This window comes from Punica granatum, chromosome 8 (genome assembly GCF_007655135.1).
Source record: "Punica granatum isolate Tunisia-2019 chromosome 8, ASM765513v2, whole genome shotgun sequence".
Taxonomy (NCBI): domain Eukaryota; kingdom Viridiplantae; phylum Streptophyta; class Magnoliopsida; order Myrtales; family Lythraceae; genus Punica; species Punica granatum.
The window spans coordinates 11,395,238-11,416,128 of record NC_045134.1 but is presented as its reverse complement, the minus strand read 5'-3'; the positions used below and the strand labels follow the sequence as shown (position 1 = coordinate 11,416,128).

Below are 20,891 nucleotides of genomic sequence, written 5' to 3'. Positions count from 1 at the left end.
GCAGTGATCCGATTGCTTTCGTTCTTAAAGCGACCAAACTTAGTAACAACTAATACAAGGAAAGCATCTACATCATTGTATAACAAACTCGCTCTAGTGCTTGGTCCATGGAAATGACACAACCCAGTTGCTACAATCAAACATACAATTACAGGCTTGCTTCTAAGTAATGTTACAAAATATTAATTAAAGATATGAACAAGTGGGTTAACAAGACATTTCATTAAGTTTGGCATGAGATATGCTTCCGAGAGTCTAGTTTCTTGTCAGTAGTCATTGCCTTGGAGCGGCTGACTCTGATTCCTGTGCAGTTCCTCCAAGGCCCTCCTCCCCTTGGTCGATGTTTTCCCTGCGGTGATGCTTCCACCGAGCTGTTCCCTCTTTGTATTCCCATAAATGTTCTCCTTCATCTTGTCAAAAGTACTCGGCAACTTCCTCAGTGTCTTCGAAAAGTTCGTCTTCTTCAGCGAACTCTCGCTCAGGGCAGTATCTACAAAGAACGCGTGGAAAAGTCATTAGTGACAGTCATTATGTAACCGAAAACAAGCTGATCATATCCAAGCAAAATATAGATGAAAAAATTTGCACCTTTACTCTTGAACGCTTCGTCCTGCCATGCAACTTCTTGGTGCTTGGTTTCGTCCCTCGAAACCAAAACTTCTGCACTTTCCACGATGGAAATGGTCGTAGAGGTGCTCCACTCACATTCTTGTGATGATTCCTTATTTGCAGAAGGAGATGGATTCACTGTCTCGATTGAGGCACCTCTCTCCTTCTCACGGTCAATGTACTCTTGTATCATCGCAGAAGCATCATTATCATCATCTTCCTGCTCGTTTGATGTTCCTCCAGTAGCTTCAATGTGGAGCTCTTCTGCAGCAGCAACAGAATCATTGCTTCTGGCCTCGAGTATTTCCTCTGTTTTGTGCTCGAATATGTCTTCAGCCTCAACTTGCTCATCCTCAGAACTGTCATGATCACTGTATTTCGGGATAATCACGGCCATATCTGCATCTTGTGACTTGTCTTTAATATCCACAATATCTTCTTTCACGAAATCAGCTTCTATGGCCTTCGAAACCAACCCTTCAGGCCCATCTGTCTTGCCACCAAGGAACAGACCGATTTCCTTGCTAGTGAAGAGTTGCGAATCACTGTCTGAAGTTTTATTCTCTGCAGATGAAAATAATAATAGTGAAGAGCTGCGAATTACTGTCTGAAATTCTAAAAGTCAATGTAGGGTATGGAATCGAACAATAGATACATACCGCATTCTGTAGAAGTTCTGACTCGTGAAATTGCTGTGAAATCTGTTTCTCTTCCCCTTTTCGATGAGGAGCCAGCATTAAATGTGGAAGTTTCATCGCTGGTCTCTTTGGTAATCGTCAAAGTTCTGAGACCAATGTATGATTTGGTCAGAACAGAAATTTGCTCCTTAGCAGTTGATTCATTGCCCATGAATTGTCCATTAGGAGCTGTTTCATCACCCACAGATTGCTCCTGAGAAGCTGTTTCGAAGCCTATGAATTGCTCTAGAGCAGCGACTTCTTCACAAGGTGGCAAACTACTTTCGAGATCTCCACCACCTTCAATGGCCGGATTTTGCATTTCTTCATTTTCCTCTGATTTTGAGAGACAAGCCAAAGGGTGAGTCAGCGAGTAATATCAATCCAACGGGAAAAATACAAGACAGTTAAGAATGGAAAAGGTATCCTTAAGCAACTGTGACTTAAGTTTTATAGCCACTATGATTCTCACCAATATTCGGTATGGTATCTGTGTCCTTGTTCAGCGTCTCATAGGTAAATGAACTGTATTCTGCAGAGATGTTTATTTTGTCCCGCTGGGTATAGCTGTTCAAACCATTCAAGGGAAGCTCATGCTTGTCACTTGTCTCCCTGACGGCGAGTTCATCGAGAGACATGGTACTCTTCTGCTCCACTCGTGCATCTTCTTCCTCACCGGTTCCAATGCTACTGATGTTCATTTCACTATAGCACTCCATCATCCCGTCCTTCTCATCTGAAATGTTGCTGATGCCTGTTAAATTTGCGAGGAAAGCATCTACTCCTACTGCTTCATAATTATCTCCAGCATTTGCTATCTTATTGTCTGATGACTCGAGTCCAACGGAAGCAGTAACAGCATTTTTCTCTGGATAAACTGCAAGGGCCATTTCTCCTGTTTCAGCCTCCTTTTCCTGATCCATCTTGTTATTTTCTGCCAATCGAACAGTTTGCTTTTCCATATTCAGACCAACTTCAAGACACTTCTTGGAAGAACTCATATCCATACTGTTATTGAACTGAGCTGCATTAGTTTCTGAATATAATTCATCAAAAAACTCGGAGTCAGTAACATTGTCCCCAGCAGAAAAGTTTTTACTAAATGAAGCTTTTTCAACTGTTTCTGCACTGTGGAGTTCATTAGAAGTCTCATCACAGCTATGTGTATTCCTGAGAAGCTCTGGACTGTAAAGCTTGTTTGGTTCTTCTGGTGGAAAGATTGAAGAGTCAGTATCCACAGTAATTAGATTCGATGTTCTCTCCGCATTCAGTTCTAGTTGTTGGCCTATATTGTTTGCCTCATCAGAATCAGGGGAGTGTTGCTTATCTCCCTCGTCTCTCTCATCTGCAGCATAAGAAAAAATACCATGCATAGGATACATCAATTTACTGATGAATTATGTCGGTATTCATGACCAATTGGGAGCTAATAACTTATAAACTACAATCAGTTCACCAACCTTCATGTACATCTTTGTTTGGTGAAACAGTGAGCTCATATGAAGATAACAACATATCGCCAAAATCAGAAGGAGCTGCAGAAAACCAAACTCATGAATGGCAAAATCCAGTTATAAAAGTGAGTGGTGGAGATCCCTGAGATCATGAAATAAGCTAATATGAAGAACCTCTCACCTTGCAAAGATAAATCAGCAGAAGTATTCTCGTCTTCATCGACTCTCCTTTCTTCAGCACTTGGAATTTTGCAGCTGCTTGCTTTTCTAGTTTCTGAGTAGTCATACTCTTCTGCCTTCTCAATTTTAAATCCTGATCCTGACTTCCCCAAACAAGAAAGGGACATTCCACCAGCAGAAGGATCTTCATTTAAACACACTTCCTCAATATTTACTGGTTCTCTCCTGAGATGGAATCCCTTTTGATTCCCATCTTCTGTCTTTATCTCTTCTTTGTTCTGCCCTTGACTTACATTCTCATCCTCATCGCCGCTGACTGAGACTTCATCTGCACAAACAGTTTTCATGCGGAAATCCAGAATCATAATAATTATACAATACAACCTCTAGATATCCCAGGAGTCACTGCATCTAAAGTAAAATAGACCTTGCAGTTGGGCACACCTTATGTGAACAACTCTTATACTAAAAATTGTTCCATGAAAAAAGGAAAAAAGGACCAACCTCATGCTCACTATCCTCCCAAGTAATTGAATGCTCACATGAAGAAAACAAGGGAATTCAAACATTCACAAGAGCTGCCCAAAGTGGAATAGACGTGGGAAAATACAAGTGAAAAGAAGGAACTCGAGAAGAATATCATAAGTTATCTTACATTGAAAAGCAGCAGCAGAAGAAGCATGTACGTCAACTTGGTTGTCCTCTGCTGCCATCAAGTTATTTACTTTTTCGTCCTCCTCGATCTGAAAAGCCAATCCTGACTTTCTTGAACAGGAAATAGGCGTTCCATCTGTTTGCCAGTTTTTTATAGGCCACTTTTCCACAGAACCAAAAAATTCTCTAGCAAAATTGGGCGCCTTGTCGTTCTCATTTTCTTCTTTAGCTATCTCCTCCTTATTCTTCTCTTGACTACCCTTTTCCTCTGCAGTCTTGCTAATTGAAATATCATCCTTGTGATCTGTTTACAAGAAAACAGGTTCAGTATCATCTAAACTGCTTAGTTGTACTTCCAGCGTTGGACTTCAAACAAACTATTTTTTGCAAAAGGAAGATATTCTGGGAGATCTCATACTTCAGACTCACAGGAATACTTCATAAATATGACCATGAAATTATAGGAATTTCCGGAGCACTTTGTAAGTTAAAATATAGGAATTTGATTGCATGGAAAAGGATTGAGGAATTTGCCACTTACCACATTTGCCTTGCATTGAGACAACGGCATCCGAGATTGAACTCTTTTCAGGTGCAGTTCTATTCTTAGTAGGGGTGACAATCATCACCGCATCGTTGTTCTCTGAGCATCCAGTTACAGGTTTCCATATAATCTCCTTAGGCGAATTGTCTACATTTCCTTCTAAAGCTTCATGCTTTTTATCTTCAGCAGTTTGACCATTCTCATCTGCTATTTCACACGCATGCAATTCAGCAACTACCAATGTTCGTCGAACATTTTGCATCTCATTCTGTGCACTTTTTGCTTCCACTGCGCCATTTGTGTTAATTTCCCTTGCACATGGAATTTCCGGAAGCAATGCATTCTCATGACTATCACATTCATCTTCTAGGAGATTCCCTTCACCACTGGACCCAAAGGACCATGGACTGCTTTCATCTGTCGTTTCTTTTACTCTTGCAAATCCAGAAACTTCAGAAAACAGAGATTTACAGCAAACAAATCACAGAACAATAAAATTGTGGATGCAAACTGACCATTTCAACAACAATTCTCAAAGAAAGCATATGAAGAGCAAGATCATGTGATATACCTTCTTTATCAGCAAGATTTGTTTTCTCAGAACTGTTCCTGTCACCGTCTCTTTTCTCAGCTTTCTCAATCATGTCTCCAGAACTTTCACCCGAGCTTCTCTTTTTCGTAAATTCCTCAACTAGGTCCTGCATTGACTGCAGTGATGGAGAAGTTCCTGGGCTCCCTTGGATAGAATCAAAGGAACCTACAGTTAAATGACCATTTAACTTGATATTTCTTGCATACGTTTCTTGTTCCACAACAAGTTGTTCCGTGTCAGAGAGTCCACCTGCAAAATATCAAGCACTTCACAACTGATGGCTATGATTGATATGATGCGCGCTTGTAGTTAGATCACAAAGTTGGCTTACCTGGGCTATCCACTGGAGCTGCCATGGGGTAAGAAGCAATTCCGAGTTTATCAACATGCACCACCGCCTGTAGCTCGACCAACTCATCTACATGAAGACTGTGTATTTCATTCAAGTTATCTTCCCTGAAATCCTGGAGCATTTCCTCACTCCCATTTTCTTCCCTGATAATTGTCTTTGAGTCCATTGGTTCAGTGACCAGAGGTTGGTTTGATTGTAATGCATCACATTCCTCTTCAGCAGAACTTCGGGCCTTCAAACACGCGGGATGGAGTTCTTTTTCTGCTCCAGCTTCAGTGTGAGATCCATTTCCTTGAATACTATCAGTAACTTCTAGGGGCTCTATCTCCGGTCCGGATTCATAATTAGCAACTTCCGGGATATTCAACTCAAGATCAAGAGTGAGAGGCTCTTTGAAGGCCACAGGGAATTCAGATTTTGGTGTTACTTCTGCTGAAAATACTACTTTGGAAGCCTTCATCTGCTTCTCTGTGCCTACTTCTAAGACCATATCAGTGAATTTAGTCAAACAGTTATTCTAAAACTGACCGTTATTCTAGAAAATCAAATTCCTCCAATCTCTCTATTCAACTTATCATCTGTGACTCAAAAATTGAGAAACACAGCAAGTAAAATAGAGCATTACCCCTGTATCTAAAGTTGATAAGGACTTATTAAGAGGAAACTTTTACCAAATAACATCATTTAAGCATAAATTTATTTAAAGGGCAACACCTAAATTAAAACAAAACAGCTACATAGGCAAAAAGACAAGGCAAATTGAGAATTTGTTATTTACCTTCATATTGCTTTGAAAGAACAGAATCTGTAATATTTTCGACGTTCTCATGAGGGCTCCTGACCATCCTTCTATCTTCAGGTTCCCTGGAATTCTCAACAGGAGCCTTCTCCCCATTTTCCTCTATAACTTCATACTCTCCACCCTTATCAACAGGCTCCTCAGCAGCTACCGATGCTTGAACATTTGGCAACTCATCCCCTGCATTCATTACTTCCACTGCATTATTTAAGTCAATCTTCGCCCCACATGGAATTTCCTGTGGCAGTTCAGTCTCAAGACTGGCACATTCAAATTCTTCGATATGCATTTTTGCTCCGAGCATAGAGGAGCAGGACATGCTACGATAAATTGTCACTTTTGATTCTGCAAAGTAAAAAATTTTAGGAAACACATAGATTATTTTAACAGCAAATTCTTTGGAAAAGGGTAGACTATGTCATGTACCTTTTGCAGATTCAGGGACTGCAGGTGGAAGCCCTGAATTAATGTCCTCTAGCTCACTAATGCTACTTTCCTCTGCTTTGTTACAATCGAGATAACCTCTGTCCTCAGTTGGCTTGATCACCTCTTCAGAATTTCTTCCTGAGCTTTTGTTCTCTCTGAGTTCATCTTTCTGTTCCGCAAGAACTAGTTCCTGAGACTGGAAATTTTGTCCATTCCCTCGGACATGATTACTAGAACCCGTAACTAAGTGATCATCTACCTCAATAGTATCCTCACAGATTTCTTGCTCTACAATAAAAGGTTCAGTTCCTAATCCCCTCTCAGAGCCGAAAGTAGCAGACGAAAGTTCACCTGCAAAATATCAAGCATTTTAACCGACAATTAGCTAAACCCAATAACAAAGTTATTCAAGAATACCAAAGTGAATGACGTGCTTACGCCAGCTATTCATGTGACTTGCAGGTTTGTAACAAACAGCATCACTAACTTTAGCCAAGTTGCATTTACGAAGACTGCCGACTTCATTTGAGTAATCTTCACTATTATCCATAAGCAATTCCTCATCTTCATTATTTTCACCACAAGCTGTCTTTGATTCCACATGTTCTGTTACCAGAGATTTATCTGATTCAGAAGCAACCCGTTCTTCCTCTGCTTTTTGAGCACTGACATCCATAAAACTAACTTCTTTAATAGCACTAGCTTCGATCTGACAAGCCTGAGTGACATCAGTGACTTCTTCTCCAAGTTCTGTCTCTGGTACATTCAACTTGACATCGAGATTCATATGCTCAATGGGGGCTACTGTGCTTTCAGACTCAGGCTCGGCAACTTCTTCGACTGATTCCATTCTGGAAACTCTCTTCTGCTTTTTGGTGGTTGCTCTTAATATCTTCTTCCTAGGCACAAGGGATGAAACTTTTGGAGAATTTCTTTTGGACCCTCTCATGTGTGCTTTGCCTGAAGGTTCGTTTGGATTGGCACGAGTACTTTCTTTCGCAACTGGGTCGTGCTGTTTCAAAGAATAGGCTATTTTCTCAACTGAAAACTCTCCATTAATGAGAAGACGAGACATTACACTTTGTCTTCTCGATCTCCTTGGAAGTACTTCCCTGCTAACAGGATTGCAACCAAGTGTATTTTCCGAGCTTCCTTCTTCAGTAACAGAATTTTTCAACCTTTCCTTAACGTTCTTCTCCACTGCAAGTCCATTTACTTTCTCACCTATTAGAGCAGCAGCAACAGGAGCATCCTCCCGTTTTCTGGAGATGCTCAGGGGTAAGGATTTCCTACATGTTACTGCATCAGAAACCAAAACTGTGTCTAAATCCTTGTACAATGCAATAGAATTCCGTGTCTTTCGTGCTAAACCTCCCGGACGTTCCCCAAGTTGGAGAACATGTCCAGTTTCACTCTCTGCCTGAACTCGAACATCCTCATTGCCCCCTTCCATGGCAGGAGCTTTCTCCAGAGACCAAGCCCTCGATCGAGTGGCTCTCCCAGTACTTTCGAGTTTACTCTTCACCACACTTGGTTTTGATTGCCTTGTGAGCCTTTTAGTGCCATTGTCATTGCCATTGCAACCTTCATCCTTTTCCAAATATCTCTTTCTTGAATTCTTCTCCAAACCAACTTCCATATTCTTTTCTACCATCGCCCGTCCCCCACGCCTCTGCTGCCTGCCGGTTGGCTCCCTGCCACTGCTGGATTCACCGACTGCAGTTGCGTCGTCAGGAAGATCAATAATCTCAGTTGCATCTCTATTAACTCCAGCTGCCCTTCCTGCTCTTGTTCTCCTAGTACGAGCTGCTTGAACTCGAGTGTTTCCGACTGAATCTTCAGTTTCTTTGGAACTCTCAGGAACCAAAGCTGATTGGTTTAGTTTCTTGCCGTACTTCCTCCTTCCCGACCGTTTCTTTACCACAGTGCTTTCTACATCTGAACTGATAAATATAAAAGTTTCATCCTCGGGACTAAACCTGACCTTCTTTGCTCGCTGGGGCATGTCTTTCGAATCGGTTTCACGAGCAATCTCCTGCACATCGCTCAGGGAGGATCGTTCCCCGCCCTCCGGCTTCTCAATTTCCTGCACGGAAAAGGTATAGCTTAAAGCACCTCTCCTAAATCGAGAAATGGTTGGCCGAAAAAAATCCAACTGCCAAACAAAAATTAACTAGCGGGCACCTTAAAAATGGAGGACAACCGATCCGCCATCTCCGAATTCTTCAGATTTGCGGGGATCCCATGCTTCTTGCAGAGGCTCTGCAACTGCTTCCTCTTCATTCCGTGAAAATCCATCTCCTGAAGACTCAAAGACCAGAACTTGGGTGAGGAAATTGGATCGGAAACGGAGATGGAGAAGATCGAATCGGTAGCTTTAACTCATCAACATACACTCACCTGAATCAGAGATCAGAGCTACGATCTTCTCGATAGAAATGAATCGCTTCACATATCTCCGTTCAGGCGAAAAGACTGCCCTTTCGGGGAGGAGCGGTTCAATTTAAAGGTTCAAATTTCGAATTCAACGGCAATTCCCGCTACGATGCCATCATCTGACAACTCCACCCGCTGGCCCAAAATCCGGCCCAAGACCACACAGTTGGCCCACCATAGAAGTCGGCCCAAAACTCAGGCCCAAGCCTAGGAGCGGACCTCCAAACCCTAAGCTAGGGTTTTGGCGTCACCGAAGACAGAGAGAAGGGTATAAATTCGAAGTTCGAGCCTTTCCCTGCTCTCTCTTCGTATCGCAGGCAGCAGCAGCCGAGGTACTCTCTCTCTCTCTCTCTCTCTCTCGCTTGCTGGCTCTCATTCTCTCTCTAGCCCTCTCTGCCGGAGGTTATTGCCAGAGGTTGCAGCAGCTTGGGAGGGAAAATGGAGCTTTGAGCGTCGTCAGTCTCACTGTCCGCCGCCACTTCTGATGCTTTGAGAGAGAGTTGGGAAAAAAAAATAGATCTATAATCCCTGCGTTGCTTTGATTTTGTCTGAGCTGCTGCATTTGCAATAGATCATTGTACTTCGAATTGGTATTCGTAGATTGGAACTGTGATAGGAACTCTTGTGTATGTTCTTCTTCATTCGCATGTTTCTCTTGGGGAGCTTGATTGGATTATGTTGATGCGACTGTGTGCAGGAGGAGAAGTATGTCTCACCGGAAGTTTGAGCATCCGAGGCACGGGTCCCTTGGATTCCTTCCAAGGAAGAGGGCTTCCCGCCACAGGGGAAAAGGTACGGATTGCCCTTTTCTCATCTCTCACCTACATGATATTCAAAGCTTGTTCCTTTGCGTTGTTCAATTGACAGTTTGATTGAATGGATGTGTTGGTGTTCTTTGGACTTATGCAGTGAAGGCTTTCCCCAAGGATGACCCGACCAAGCCCTGCAAGCTTACTGCTTTCTTGGGCTACAAGGCCGGGATGACTCACATTGTCAGAGAGGTCGAAAAGCCTGGATCAAGTAAGCATTCTTCTGCATAAGCCTATTTTTACTGTTTCTCCATGGTCCTAAATTAAATTGTCTGGGTTCCACTGCAAGTGACAATGTAGTGAACATACGCTCCTTGCCAAATAATTTAGTATAATTTCAAGGTTTCTCGTCGGCTAGCTTTACATTATAACTGCATGCTTCTTTTTCCTTTCGGTGGCCAATTAGCCAATCACATGTTAGTCTTCATGGCTGTTGTTCTGTGTGAATGGTCAGTAGGTCCACCAAAAGAAATGCATAGGGGGCCTTCTCTGGTGAAATTTGTTTATCAAATTTTCACTTTTAGGCCTACTATTACATATCTATTGCAGCATAGTTGTATTGGGTTGGGCAGATAGATTGAACTTATACATGAAATTATGGCCTATCTTTTGAACCTTTGAAGCTTTCATGATGAAACTCTGATCACTCTCTCTCTCTCTCCCTGTGCAGAGCTTCACAAGAAGGAAACTTGTGAGGCTGTTACCATTGTTGAGACACCTCCGATGGTGATTGTTGGTGTCGTGGGTTATATTAAGACCCCCAAGGGTCTTCGCTCATTGAACACCGTGTGGGCACAGCACCTGAGCGAGGAGGTGAGGCGTAGGTTCTACAAGAACTGGTGCAAATCCAAGAAGAAGGCCTTCATCAAGTACTCCAAGAAGTTCGAGACTGATGAGGGAAAGAAGAACATCCAAGCCCAGCTCGAGAAGTTGAAGAAGTATGCTACTGTCATCAGGGTTCTTGCTCACACCCAGGTATGCATCCTTTTGAATTGTACAGTCTGCTTGCACTTGCTTCTTTTCGTCTATATTACAGCTCCATTAAATTAAAAACTGATATTTCCTGGTAATTAATGTGTTGCAGATTAGGAAGATGAAGGGATTGAAGCAGAAGAAAGCTCATCTGATGGAGATCCAAGTGAATGGTGGAACCATTGCCCAGAAGGTGGACTTTGCTTATGGCTTCTTCGAGAAGCAAGTCCCTATTGATGCTGTCTTCCAGAAGGATGAGATGATTGATATCATCGGTGTGACTAAGGGTAAGGGTTATGAGGGTGTTGTGACCCGTTGGGGAGTCACTCGCCTTCCCCGTAAGACCCACAGGGGTCTGAGGAAGGTGGCTTGTATCGGTGCCTGGCACCCTGCAAGAGTCTCCTTCACAGTCGCTAGGGCTGGTCAAAATGGTTATCACCACAGGACTGAGATGAACAAGAAGGTTTACAAGATTGGAAAGGCTGGGCAGGAGTCACACACTGCCATCACTGAGTTTGACCGGTAAGATCATCTTTTCTTGACACCAAAAATCCATGCTTAAAGTCATTTGTAAAACCAAAGGTTCTCCTGTTTCCTGTTTATGAATTTGAAGTTTTTAACACACTTTGGTTGAATAGGACCGAGAAGGACATTACTCCCATGGGTGGGTTCCCTCACTATGGTGTGGTGAATGAAGACTATCTCCTGATCAAGGGATGTTGTGTGGGGCCCAAGAAGAGGGTCGTCACCCTCCGCCAGTCCCTCCTCAAGCAGACATCTAGGGTGGCTCTCGAGGAGATCAAGCTCAAGTTCATCGACACCTCCTCCAAGTTTGGGCATGGCCGCTTCCAGACCACCCAGGAGAAGCAGAAATTCTATGGCCGCCTCAAGGCGTAATTTTTCTCCAAGGAGCATCTCTATTTCAGGTCGTAGTCGAATTTTGGTATTGTTGCTTGAGAACTTGTCCCCGCATGGCATTTCAGTTCTGTTTGGGTTTTTTCATTCAGTTGTCCTCAGTACTAGAGGGTTCTAAACAGTTTTATATGGATTTGCCATCCGCCGCAAGTTTTGTTTATTTAAACATTTCTCATTATCATACAATTTGAACTAGTTGATGTTGTCCATCCAGGAATGTCTGTTTCATTCATTTGCCGTGTTATTTCACCTCCAAGCATGTGCTTGTTTCTGTTGGTTCTTGAAACCCAACTGAGCCACCAGATGATTCTGCTTTTCCCGGGCTTGATTCGAGTTCTTGAACCGGAATTATCCCTATGAGGAACTATTTAGTAATCTGAACATCTGCGTGGAATTTTTGTGAACCAAAATGACTGGTGCTCCCTCTCTATTTTGCAGAGGTTGAGGAACCAATTGGTTCTTATTCCATGTGCGGTAGATACTAGGCATTCTGAGGGATTTATACCACTGAAAAGAAGTATTTTCAGCCATTCATATCTTCTGATTTTTCTTCTCATTGCGTACCACTGCACTTTTTTTTTGTGCATGGTTTAACCAACATCTACTGGTCTAAGAATCGACAATTTTGCTTGTATGCAAAAAATTACCGATACGGGACGTACGATTTGGCTTTATGCCGAGAGCGCATTCTCTTCTCATGAGCCGTGCCTCACTAATGCAAATCATACAATCATCGATTGGTTTGATTTGAAGGAATATCTTACTTGGGCAAGGATTTAGTAAAATGGTCGGCTACGTATTGGTAGTTCAAAAAGGCTATTGGGATTATTTTCAATGCGTTCCTGTTCCATTCAAAGATTGTTAATGTGACGATTTATCTTGACCCTGAATGGTTCACTTATTTGATCTTAATCCTCTGGCATTCGAGCAATCGTCTCCCACGTAATTAAGCTCGCCATTGTGGATCAGATCCGGGTATGGCAACGTGTCCTAGAGCACCAATAGATTTAAAAGAAGCTCATGGACCTTGCCATTCAAACAGGCTATAAAAGAAGTAGTAGGCTCCTTTTAATTGCGAAAAGTATTCGCATTTACATGTCTCCGGGATAAATAACCGTCAATCGAATGGCTTCGAGTCCAAGACTGGAAAGGCGCACATGTAAGGTTATCAATCCTATTAGCTTATTCCTTAAAATGTAAAACCTGTTTAATGGCTCGGAAATCTGAATCAGATATAAACTTCGCCAAAATGCCACAAAGAAGATATTCGTATGTTCGATTTCCGCAAGTATGCCCTGACTTTTACTGTAAACGTCAACTTGACATGCTTCAATAAGAGGTCGCATGGTCGACTCCACCAGCCACGAAGACCCCTAGAGGGAGGAAACAGCTTGCCTGGAACATGGGCGAGTAATGGTACATATTCGACGAGGGAGATAAATTCACGTAAAAACATTAACATGAGCAGCACATCAAACATGCGCCTGCAGTCGAAGTTGTTCCTGTTACAAAAGACAATGTAGTTTCTCAGGAAACATAAAACAGGAAACTAGAACAGATGTGAACTATGAATGAACGCTTTTAATTTTCCCAGAAGGAATAAAGAAGCAATTGAATGAAGAGGCGAAAATAGAGTAATTCGATCGAAGTTCATTCTTCGCTCTGAGTATAGGTGAAGAGGATCAGATAAAACCTAGTGAACATCGGAAAGGATCGAGTAAAACCCGTGAACGCAAATACTAGCAGCAGAAACGAAATCAAATAAAGCGAATATGGAATCTGTTGAAGTGGTACAGACCTCGGTAACAAACAATGCGTGGAACCCATACGGAACCCTCCTCGGCAAATCTACCACGGCGACGGGATCAGCTGACATCGTTTTCGCGTCAATCACGTTTACAGATGATTTTCTGCAAAGTCATACAAAGCTGGAATTCTCATTATATACTGTTTTCAGTTAAGTGGCTCTCTGAATGAATTGGCTGAAAGGGAGAGAAATTACCCGGTTTTCTCATCATGCACAAAGAGTATCAAATATCCGTCGTCTTCTTCGATAGCAATGCCAGGTTCTCGAGGGACAAAGACGGCCTCCGAGCCGAATCTTCCAGCTCCCAATCTGAAGATCCCTTTAACATTCCCTCCAAGTTCAATCTTCTCTTTTCCTTCCACTGGTTCTGCTTGTAGATCAAACTTCACAATCCCAGCAACCTTTGCCATGCTTTCTATGAGCGCCCCGTAAACATATCTCTGTTTCCTGCAAATCAAAGAAAATCATATGATATGAAACCGGAGCGCAGATCAACGGGGAAAACAAGTCATAAGACTCATTATGGACAAAAATATAATTGTATCATAGAAATGATTGTCTGAGTTTTATGTTAACGCCGAAGCCCTCAATTGGAACACAATTCATACTTAAACAACCTCAAATGATCAATCCCAAAGAAGACCGTTTCGAGATTAGATTTCAAGATCAATATTACCGTCAACAGCGATACTTCGAAATGTCTAGAGCTAAAGTTCAAATATCCGTTGCAGTAAAGGTTCTCGAATTCGATCAACAATTGTCATGAACGGCATAGAAAGTATAGGGGCCCTCACCTGCCAGTGTAGGCCTCGTTTATCCTGGGGAAATCAACAGTAGATTCCGATAACTTCCTTTGTGAAGCTAGACCTGTGTTCATGTTGAATCTCATCTCGTGCCTGATACAAAATAAGAGGGATTGTTATTGGTCTCCTCCCAAGTATATGAAAAGTTTAGCTAACGAGGGGTTATAACTAATGCTCCCGTACAGTTCAGTTCGGAAACTCTCAGCAGTTTCTTTGACAGCTCCATTAAGCATTTCTAGATCTGGATTCTCGACGCGGCAAGTAACGAGAACAACTTCATCTTCCTCTTCCCATGCATTGGCTAGCAAAGTGAAGCAATATTAGAAAAACAAAAATAAAATGAAAATTAAAGGAAAAAAAAAACTCTGCATTTACGACTTTATCAGGGTAAGTATAGGAATGCTTCGTTTTAGAGCAAATATACGAAGGAGAGTGACAGAGATGAACCATTGTGAAATATGAAGCAATTTGGAAGCTCAAACCATCTGATCTGGAGTTCGGTCTTTGCATAACGCGGGAGTACACCAAATCGTGCTTTCTTTGTAGCATCAAAAACAAGGGGCAGCTTATTTCCTTTCACCATTGCCTGAAATTGAAACATCAATCAGTATCATCTTATTTTACCAAAGAAAAAAAGGGCTTATGGTTTGTACATTAAATGTTCAACATTAAACTGAAACTATCCTTTGTCTATTGTCATTCCATCTCACGTTCGTCCTCCATTTTTATTATGTTCTCCTACTTCACAATTCTTTGGACTAGCAAAGCCATCACAGAATGCAAATTTTTTTTTTTTGAATGTTAGGTTCCATAAATTGCTTAAAGAATAGATTAGCCATACCGTGGGCCTGAAATAAAATGGAAGATCCATGAAAATGGCGTAACTCTCAGTGATAGCAAAGTCATGCATCATGACGGACTCTGGTATGGTAATCGGTACCGGGTCATGCATGAAACCATCCTTTGAAATGACACGATATGTGACGTAGGGGGGCATCTGTGAATAGCCAAAAGTAAACATTTCGCCTGCGCTAAGGGGATTAACATCAGACCTTGTTCTTCCTATGATGAATTTGATCTTCAGGCTGTTTCATAAGACGGACATTACCAGTGACAGGGTCGACTTTGGGATGTGCAGTGAAAGGATGCAGAAGTCTCTTGTCATAATCCATCATCCCAAGAGTTTGGAGGTCCCCATCTTCCAAAACCTTAATCACATCTGCAGGATGCCCCTCGAAGAGAAAAATTGAACTCCCCATGAAGCTGTTATTTGGTCTTTTAGGAACTGAAAGCGTAGGAGAACAGAAATCTTACAAGGTTTATCAAACTCGTGCAATGATAGAAGTTTCCCGTGGTGATATACAAGAGCGGTGTTACCTAAAGAAGATACCAGATAGCCGTTTAATTAGGGAAAATCGGCTCGATGAGCAAAATTCTTGATCGTAATTTGACAAGAAACAGTGTATAAATCCACCTGTTCCAGTTCCATATGAAACATCTAGCACTTTTAGTTTTGCTCTCAATATTTGCACACCAACCATAAGTAACCCAAATAGCCCCTTGAGGTCTCCGATCTGCAGAAAGGGGCACGATCATGAAAACTCTGAACCAGCGAATTAGCCATTGAAGTTTATCCTATTATCATAAACGCCTCAATTTTATTTCCGTATTTATCAGTCATCAGAGACTAGGATCATGCTACTAACGGGGAAAGGGAAATAAGATAAGGTGCAAAGGATGAAGTTAACCGAGATGAAACAATGCTCTAAACCACATTCGATGCATGACAGTAATGGAGGATCCCAACAGCCTATATTATATTAGATATGAGTTTGTTCGTTCATCTCATCCCTTGGTCATATACCTTGGCAAATTTAGAGCTCCCGAAGAACTCCTCCTGCTTAAGTTTCGAAGTCTTCACGAAGCGGGAGACGTAAGTTGCCTTCCCATTCTTAATGCGCAGTCCGTGAATCATCCTGCAATCATCCGAATCCAGAGTGTTGCTTCAAAAATATATTAGCGAGTAGGAAATTTAGATGAGGCGGGGGATTACAGACCCATCTCCATCAAACCTGCATCAGGAAGCACCAAAAGGATCAGTGAAACTTCACCATTTCCTATGTACGATAACAATCGGGGAAAACTCTTCTTATCAAGAGAAAGAACCCTGTGTATTAGAGCCTTTAACTGCTACTGTTCTATCAAAATCGAAGAAGCTTAAACCATTGAGTAAATAAAGTTTGAATCATCCATACAAATGGTAGCCAGCGATGGGGGCAAACTTGGCGTTGGGACCAACCCTGACAAACTCTCCATTCAAGCAGTCCTGAAAAAACAACAACAACATCAGAAACATTTCCTTTTTGGCGCCATCACAGAGAACTTCCACAAAATAGATACGGAAGTCATCATAGTTGCAGAAACGTTGGATTTGATTGATTGATCGATCAAAAGACTCACGGGGAGGTGGCCTGTGATGGGTAGGTTAGAGACAGGAGTCGTCTCAGGAACCGGGCCAAAGTCACCGGAGAGATAGTGAAGAGGCTGGGAAGGGCCGTACGTGAGCTTCACTATAAGCTTCTCAGCATAGTCAATGGCCTTTGAAGTGAAGCCTTTGCTCGGCTTCGGGTTCACTGCCACTATTCCCGGCCACGCTCTTCCGTCATGGCCCAGCAGCTTCTTCTTCTCCTCCTCCTCCACCTCTTCCGCCATTGTTGCTGCACAGGCACACTCTTCTCCCCCCCTATGATGGAGATTTTATCTAGTAAACAGGCGCGTGCAACTACCACTATATAAATTATTAATTCAGATTCATTGTCTTATTTTATATCAACTTGAACTGGTTTCAGCGGCCATTGTCATCCCCTTCGATATGGACATCATCTGCTAAAAAACTGCAATTTTTAATTCCCTTATTTATATACTCGAGTCAGAGAAATTATATCATCATCCTTTAAAATTTTATAATTAGTACCAACGTAGGTTGATTTAAATGGTTCAACACTTATTCTGCTTAAACAAGGTCTCGTATTCGAGTCATTGTGAATGCAGAATATCCACGTTGGGAGGACTTTACCTTTTAGTGGGTCGACTCGGCTCGACTAGATTAGTCGGGGCCTAATTTGGCTTCCGGATATTAGGGTTCACACTGAAATTTTTTTATAATTAGTCGTATTATCAAATAGTCCGTGTATTAATGTAAACGGAATATCATAAGAGAATAATTAATTAAAAACTATAAAATTAGTCATTTGTGTGTATTAATGTAAACGGAATATCAACAGAGAATAATTAATTAAAAACTATAAAATTAGTCAGTATGTTTAATAGCACTCCTTATGTGATGGGAAAATATATATTATAGCACAACATTTTACTTTTGTGTCAATTTTATCACAACCTTTTAAAATTTTACTATATAGCGCAGCGTTTAGGATGTAGTATCAATTATGGCATGACGTTAAATTTTTCATCAAAATTAAACAGACGGCCGATGCGTGGCACATGTAGATGAATAGTGGAGACTCTTGTCAAATGCGGAATAACCTATATTCCGACCCGCTCGGTGCCATTTTACCCACCTGACTCCCTTGCTATCAATACTCGAAACCCATTTCCGCCTCTTCACAAACATAGTTACTCTTTTTGAAAACAACCAAGCCTTCAATAGAATTAAAAAAAATCATATATTGAACTTATTGCGGTTCATATAGTGAATAAGAGATGAAAAATTATTAAAAAGAAAAGGGAAGCTCATACCTGTCAAATGAAATACAAACCTTAATTCGTTTTCTTCTATGGAAACAAAAGAGGGAGAAGTGTGAAGAGGGAGACTGGCAATCTCGTGGGTGAAGAGAGGCAGAAAAAGCGAAACGCTGAACTGAAGAGAAATTTGAGACTGCAATGGGGTGGGAGGTGTGTGAAGAAGTGAGAATGAGATTCGGGTATTGATAGTGAGAGAGTCGAGTGGGTAAAAGGGCATCGAACGGGTCGGAATCTGGGTTATTTCGCATGTGGTAAGAGTCTGGATCCACTATTTATTCTCGGGTGCGTCACATTAGTCTTCTGTTTAATTTTTCACGAAAAATTGGACGTCATGCCATAATTGACATTACACTCTAATGATGTGCTATATAGTGTATTTTTAAAAGATTGTGATAAATTTACACAAAAATAAAAAGTTATGCTATGACATAGTAAGCCCATCTATCTATCAATTGCTATATTTTCTTCCTTTTGTTTCAGCGACATACTGTGGTTCTCTTTTTATTTTACCAAACAATGAGATCATTTTTATTTTTTTTAATGAATATGTAATGATATCTATTTGCCCTCAGTTACCAAAGAGCGTAATAAGCACGTGCAACATTTTTATATGGTGAGAACTCAGGAGACTACCTCCGCAGATATAGAGGCAGCAAGGTCGTCCTCAATCGCCAACCCTCAAATATGTGCTCCTGCGGTGCCTAACATTCTACCACGACAGCAGAAAATAATGGTGATAAGAGTCACTCAGCAAAAAAAAAAAATGGTGATAAGTGTCTAATTTTAAAAATAGGGATATCGGTGAAATTTGATTTTTCTCTATAGCATCCATTAATTTATAACGAAAAAGAAAGTTGGACATCTAGTGTGGTTAAATTGGTCTAGTGTAACTATACGTGCAACCCTTGAAAGTTTTTCTAGACTCTGGCTTTCCATTGCACAGGATAAAAGTATATCGAAAAACACAAGACTCGACACAATCAGTCAGAATTTTTTTTCCATGGCTGATTCAATTAAAAGATAATATTTATTAAAAGATCGAATGAAGGTTCAAAGAAAAAATATACTATGAGATATTCCATTATTATTTTTTGACAGTAAGGTTTAACTTTATGGTAAATAATAGCAGTTATAGAATAAAAATTTTCTTTAAATATAATAGATAAGAAGTAAGTGAACCGTGTAATACATGGTATAAAATATTAACTAAATTTAACAAAAATGCTAAAAATATAATTCTTTAAGTTGAAATTTCTAAATTTTAGGAATAATCTATTATTGTTTAGAAAATATGGATTCCAAAAATCAAAGTATCTTTTATAATTTTGATATTAAAATTTAAAACAGTCCTTTCAGAATATATATAAGAATTTATTTGTCATCTTAATTTTGAATTAATTATTTTACTCATTTGACTTTGCTAATCTTATTTATAAAATATAGAGATTCAGTATTTTCCATATAAATATTTTTTTTGGCAAACATATAAAAAAGTACTTTAACGGTGCTAACTCAACTAATATTTTCTTTCTTTGGTTATAAGGCAGGCTCATGGGCCTATTACAAGAGAATAAAATCATAATAATTAATAAAAATGCACAGATAGTTCCATGACGAATATCGAACCTGTAATATATTTATTACAAGGCGAAAACGTGCATCACTGTGTTACATCATCTTTGATAGAATTTAATATTTTTTTGTTCATAGTTAACATGAAGATTACTAAAGGGAAAATTTTAGCAATCATCATCAACGAATTAGTATTTTTGAAAACCAATATAAGTGATCAAATATTCTAGAATTCAGTTACAGATAACAACCTCGTGCAACGGATGAAATGACTAGTTGCATGAAGGTCTGCAGAAGTTGAACATAAAGCAAGTCGAGAATATGGAAACCAACATAGCCATAGCTGAGATCGAAATGGCACTCAACATCCAGCTACGCCCATACCGGGAAACCGACCAGGCTTTTTCAAAGATGGCTGATGATAGTCATTAGCCATGGAACCCGTCTGGTGAATTACTAGTAATATTTCTTGTGGTTATGTGTAGATTACTTCAAAATAGATTACCACTATATAGATTAGTGGTTATCCCCATTATAGTATTTGGGATGGATGGTTGGGCTTTTTATTTTTTTTTAATTGGACGTCATCCTAGGTCCATGCTTGCCAGAAATGCAGGGTTGTTTGGAGGTGGAGTTGAGTTAATTCCACTCCATTCCAACTGTGTGTGTATATATTTAATTGAGGTTGCAATAATAAGGTGGATATGATGAAATAAAAAAAAAAGTAATCATTGTATTATTAAATTATGAAAAAATGTGAAAAAATGTAATGAATAGTTGAGAAAAAGTAATGATTGTGTTGTTAAATTGTAAAAAAAATGAATAGTTGAGAGAATTTAATATTAAAAATTGAATTGAATGATAGTTAAGATAAAAAAAATTGAAGAAAAAGAGAAAAGTAATAATTGCATTGTTAAATTGAAGATAAGTGAAGTAGACTAAAAAAAATTCAAAACCAAACAAAGCCTCGTTTTGAACTTCGTTATAGCCACTCATATAGTCATATTGGCGCTTGTTTTAATTTCCCTACCATCCAAGGGCTTTATCGTGCATAGGCGAGTATGTATAGGATGATAATTAGACACAGAGTTTAAGAGGATTTAACAATTTTTGATCTGTTTACGTGAAACACCTTTTTCACCTAAACTGTAGTCTCGGGAAAGTATTATCTCCTAAACTAACTTTTTGGAATATAAAGGCCACCTCAACAGTGATTAGGGTAGCACCTGCCCCCTCCACAATGAAAATTAACCGCAACCGGATGTAAGTCACATTCGCCACGGTTGTGTCCATCCCCTTCGACCACCCTACCATTGTTGGAGCTTGGAGGATGGAGCCGACGATGGTATGGTGATTAAGATGCTAACAGTTCAGTTTAATTTTTATTAAGATGCTAACAGAAGGGAATATATTTTCCATCAATCATAGGTGTCGAGGTAATATTTCAAAAAATTATCTTTAAAATTTTCAAAAGCCCATAGTTTAGTTCCGGGTTGGAACTTTTCTCATCTTTATTTTGTCCCCC

The 20,891-nt window shown here is 40.4% G+C and overlaps 3 protein-coding genes across 8 annotated transcripts; 1 reads left to right on the top strand and 2 right to left on the bottom strand.

The window, feature by feature from the left end:
- Positions 1-36: 36 nt before the first annotated feature.
- On the bottom strand, positions 37-8,825 carry LOC116188410. Of its 5 annotated transcripts, none has more exons than XM_031517752.1 (15): positions 8,688-8,825; positions 8,472-8,588; positions 6,726-8,373; positions 6,288-6,638; positions 5,841-6,206; positions 5,042-5,542; positions 4,690-4,959; positions 4,116-4,544; positions 3,576-3,878; positions 2,922-3,248; positions 2,747-2,821; positions 1,759-2,631; positions 1,269-1,622; positions 589-1,173; positions 37-490 (listed from the first exon to the last, which is right to left on the bottom strand). In XM_031517752.1, the coding sequence occupies exons 2-15, from the start codon at positions 8,583-8,585 to the stop codon at positions 267-269; spliced, it is 6,420 nt and encodes a 2,139-aa protein (XP_031373612.1). In that variant the 5' UTR covers positions 8,586-8,588; positions 8,688-8,825; the 3' UTR covers positions 37-266. The 5 variants fall into 5 exon arrangements, with proteins under 5 accessions (XP_031373612.1, XP_031373611.1, XP_031373609.1 ...); XM_031517751.1 differs by having other exon boundaries at positions 4,116-4,568; positions 5,042-5,536; XM_031517749.1 differs by having other exon boundaries at positions 4,116-4,568; positions 8,688-8,824.
- Positions 8,826-8,926: 101 nt separating this feature from the next.
- Positions 8,927-11,651, top strand: LOC116188413 (60S ribosomal protein L3). The gene is made up of 6 exons (XM_031517758.1): positions 8,927-9,055; positions 9,421-9,515; positions 9,633-9,743; positions 10,203-10,507; positions 10,617-11,026; positions 11,143-11,651. The coding sequence occupies exons 2-6, from the start codon at positions 9,431-9,433 to the stop codon at positions 11,399-11,401; spliced, it is 1,170 nt and encodes a 389-aa protein (XP_031373618.1). The 5' UTR covers positions 8,927-9,055; positions 9,421-9,430; the 3' UTR covers positions 11,402-11,651.
- Positions 11,652-12,463: 812 nt separating this feature from the next.
- LOC116188412 (carotenoid 9,10(9',10')-cleavage dioxygenase 1-like) lies at positions 12,464-16,804 on the bottom strand. Of its 2 annotated transcripts, XM_031517756.1 has the most exons (14): positions 16,490-16,803; positions 16,285-16,355; positions 16,087-16,101; positions 15,894-16,005; positions 15,504-15,603; positions 15,344-15,406; positions 15,138-15,248; positions 14,871-15,055; positions 14,477-14,615; positions 14,213-14,330; positions 14,021-14,122; positions 13,422-13,673; positions 13,218-13,329; positions 12,464-12,921 (listed from the first exon to the last, which is right to left on the bottom strand). In XM_031517756.1, the coding sequence occupies exons 1-14, from the start codon at positions 16,739-16,741 to the stop codon at positions 12,892-12,894; spliced, it is 1,662 nt and encodes a 553-aa protein (XP_031373616.1). In that variant the 5' UTR covers positions 16,742-16,803; the 3' UTR covers positions 12,464-12,891. The 2 variants fall into 2 exon arrangements, with proteins under 2 accessions (XP_031373616.1, XP_031373617.1); XM_031517757.1 differs by lacking the exon at positions 14,871-15,055 and having other exon boundaries at positions 15,082-15,248; positions 16,490-16,804.
- Positions 16,805-20,891: the final 4,087 nt, after the last annotated feature.

Excerpts from the sequence above, each read along its gene's own strand:
- LOC116188410 (XM_031517749.1), bottom strand. The coding sequence starts at position 8,585 with ATGGATTTTCACGGAATGAAGAGGAAGCAGTTGCAGAGCCTCTGCAAG. Across the intron at positions 4,569-4,689 it reads AAATCTTGCTGATAAAGAAG|TTTCTGGATTTGCAAGAGTA; the intron begins GTATATCACATG and ends TGTTTTCTGAAG. Across the intron at positions 3,879-4,115 it reads CTCAATGCAAGGCAAATGTG|ATCACAAGGATGATATTTCA; the intron begins GTAAGTGGCAAA and ends TCTTGTAAACAG.
- LOC116188413 (XM_031517758.1), top strand. The coding sequence starts at position 9,431 with ATGTCTCACCGGAAGTTTGAGCATCCGAGGCACGGGTCCCTTGGATTC. Across the intron at positions 10,508-10,616 it reads GGGTTCTTGCTCACACCCAG|ATTAGGAAGATGAAGGGATT; the intron begins GTATGCATCCTT and ends AATGTGTTGCAG. Across the intron at positions 11,027-11,142 it reads GCCATCACTGAGTTTGACCG|GACCGAGAAGGACATTACTC; the intron begins GTAAGATCATCT and ends TTGGTTGAATAG.
- LOC116188412 (XM_031517756.1), bottom strand. The coding sequence starts at position 16,741 with ATGGCGGAAGAGGTGGAGGAGGAGGAGAAGAAGAAGCTGCTGGGCCAT. Across the intron at positions 15,604-15,893 it reads GGAGCTCTAAATTTGCCAAG|ATCGGAGACCTCAAGGGGCT; the intron begins GTATATGACCAA and ends CCCTTTCTGCAG. Across the intron at positions 13,330-13,421 it reads GTGCATGATGAGAAAACCGG|AAAATCATCTGTAAACGTGA; the intron begins GTAATTTCTCTC and ends ATGACTTTGCAG.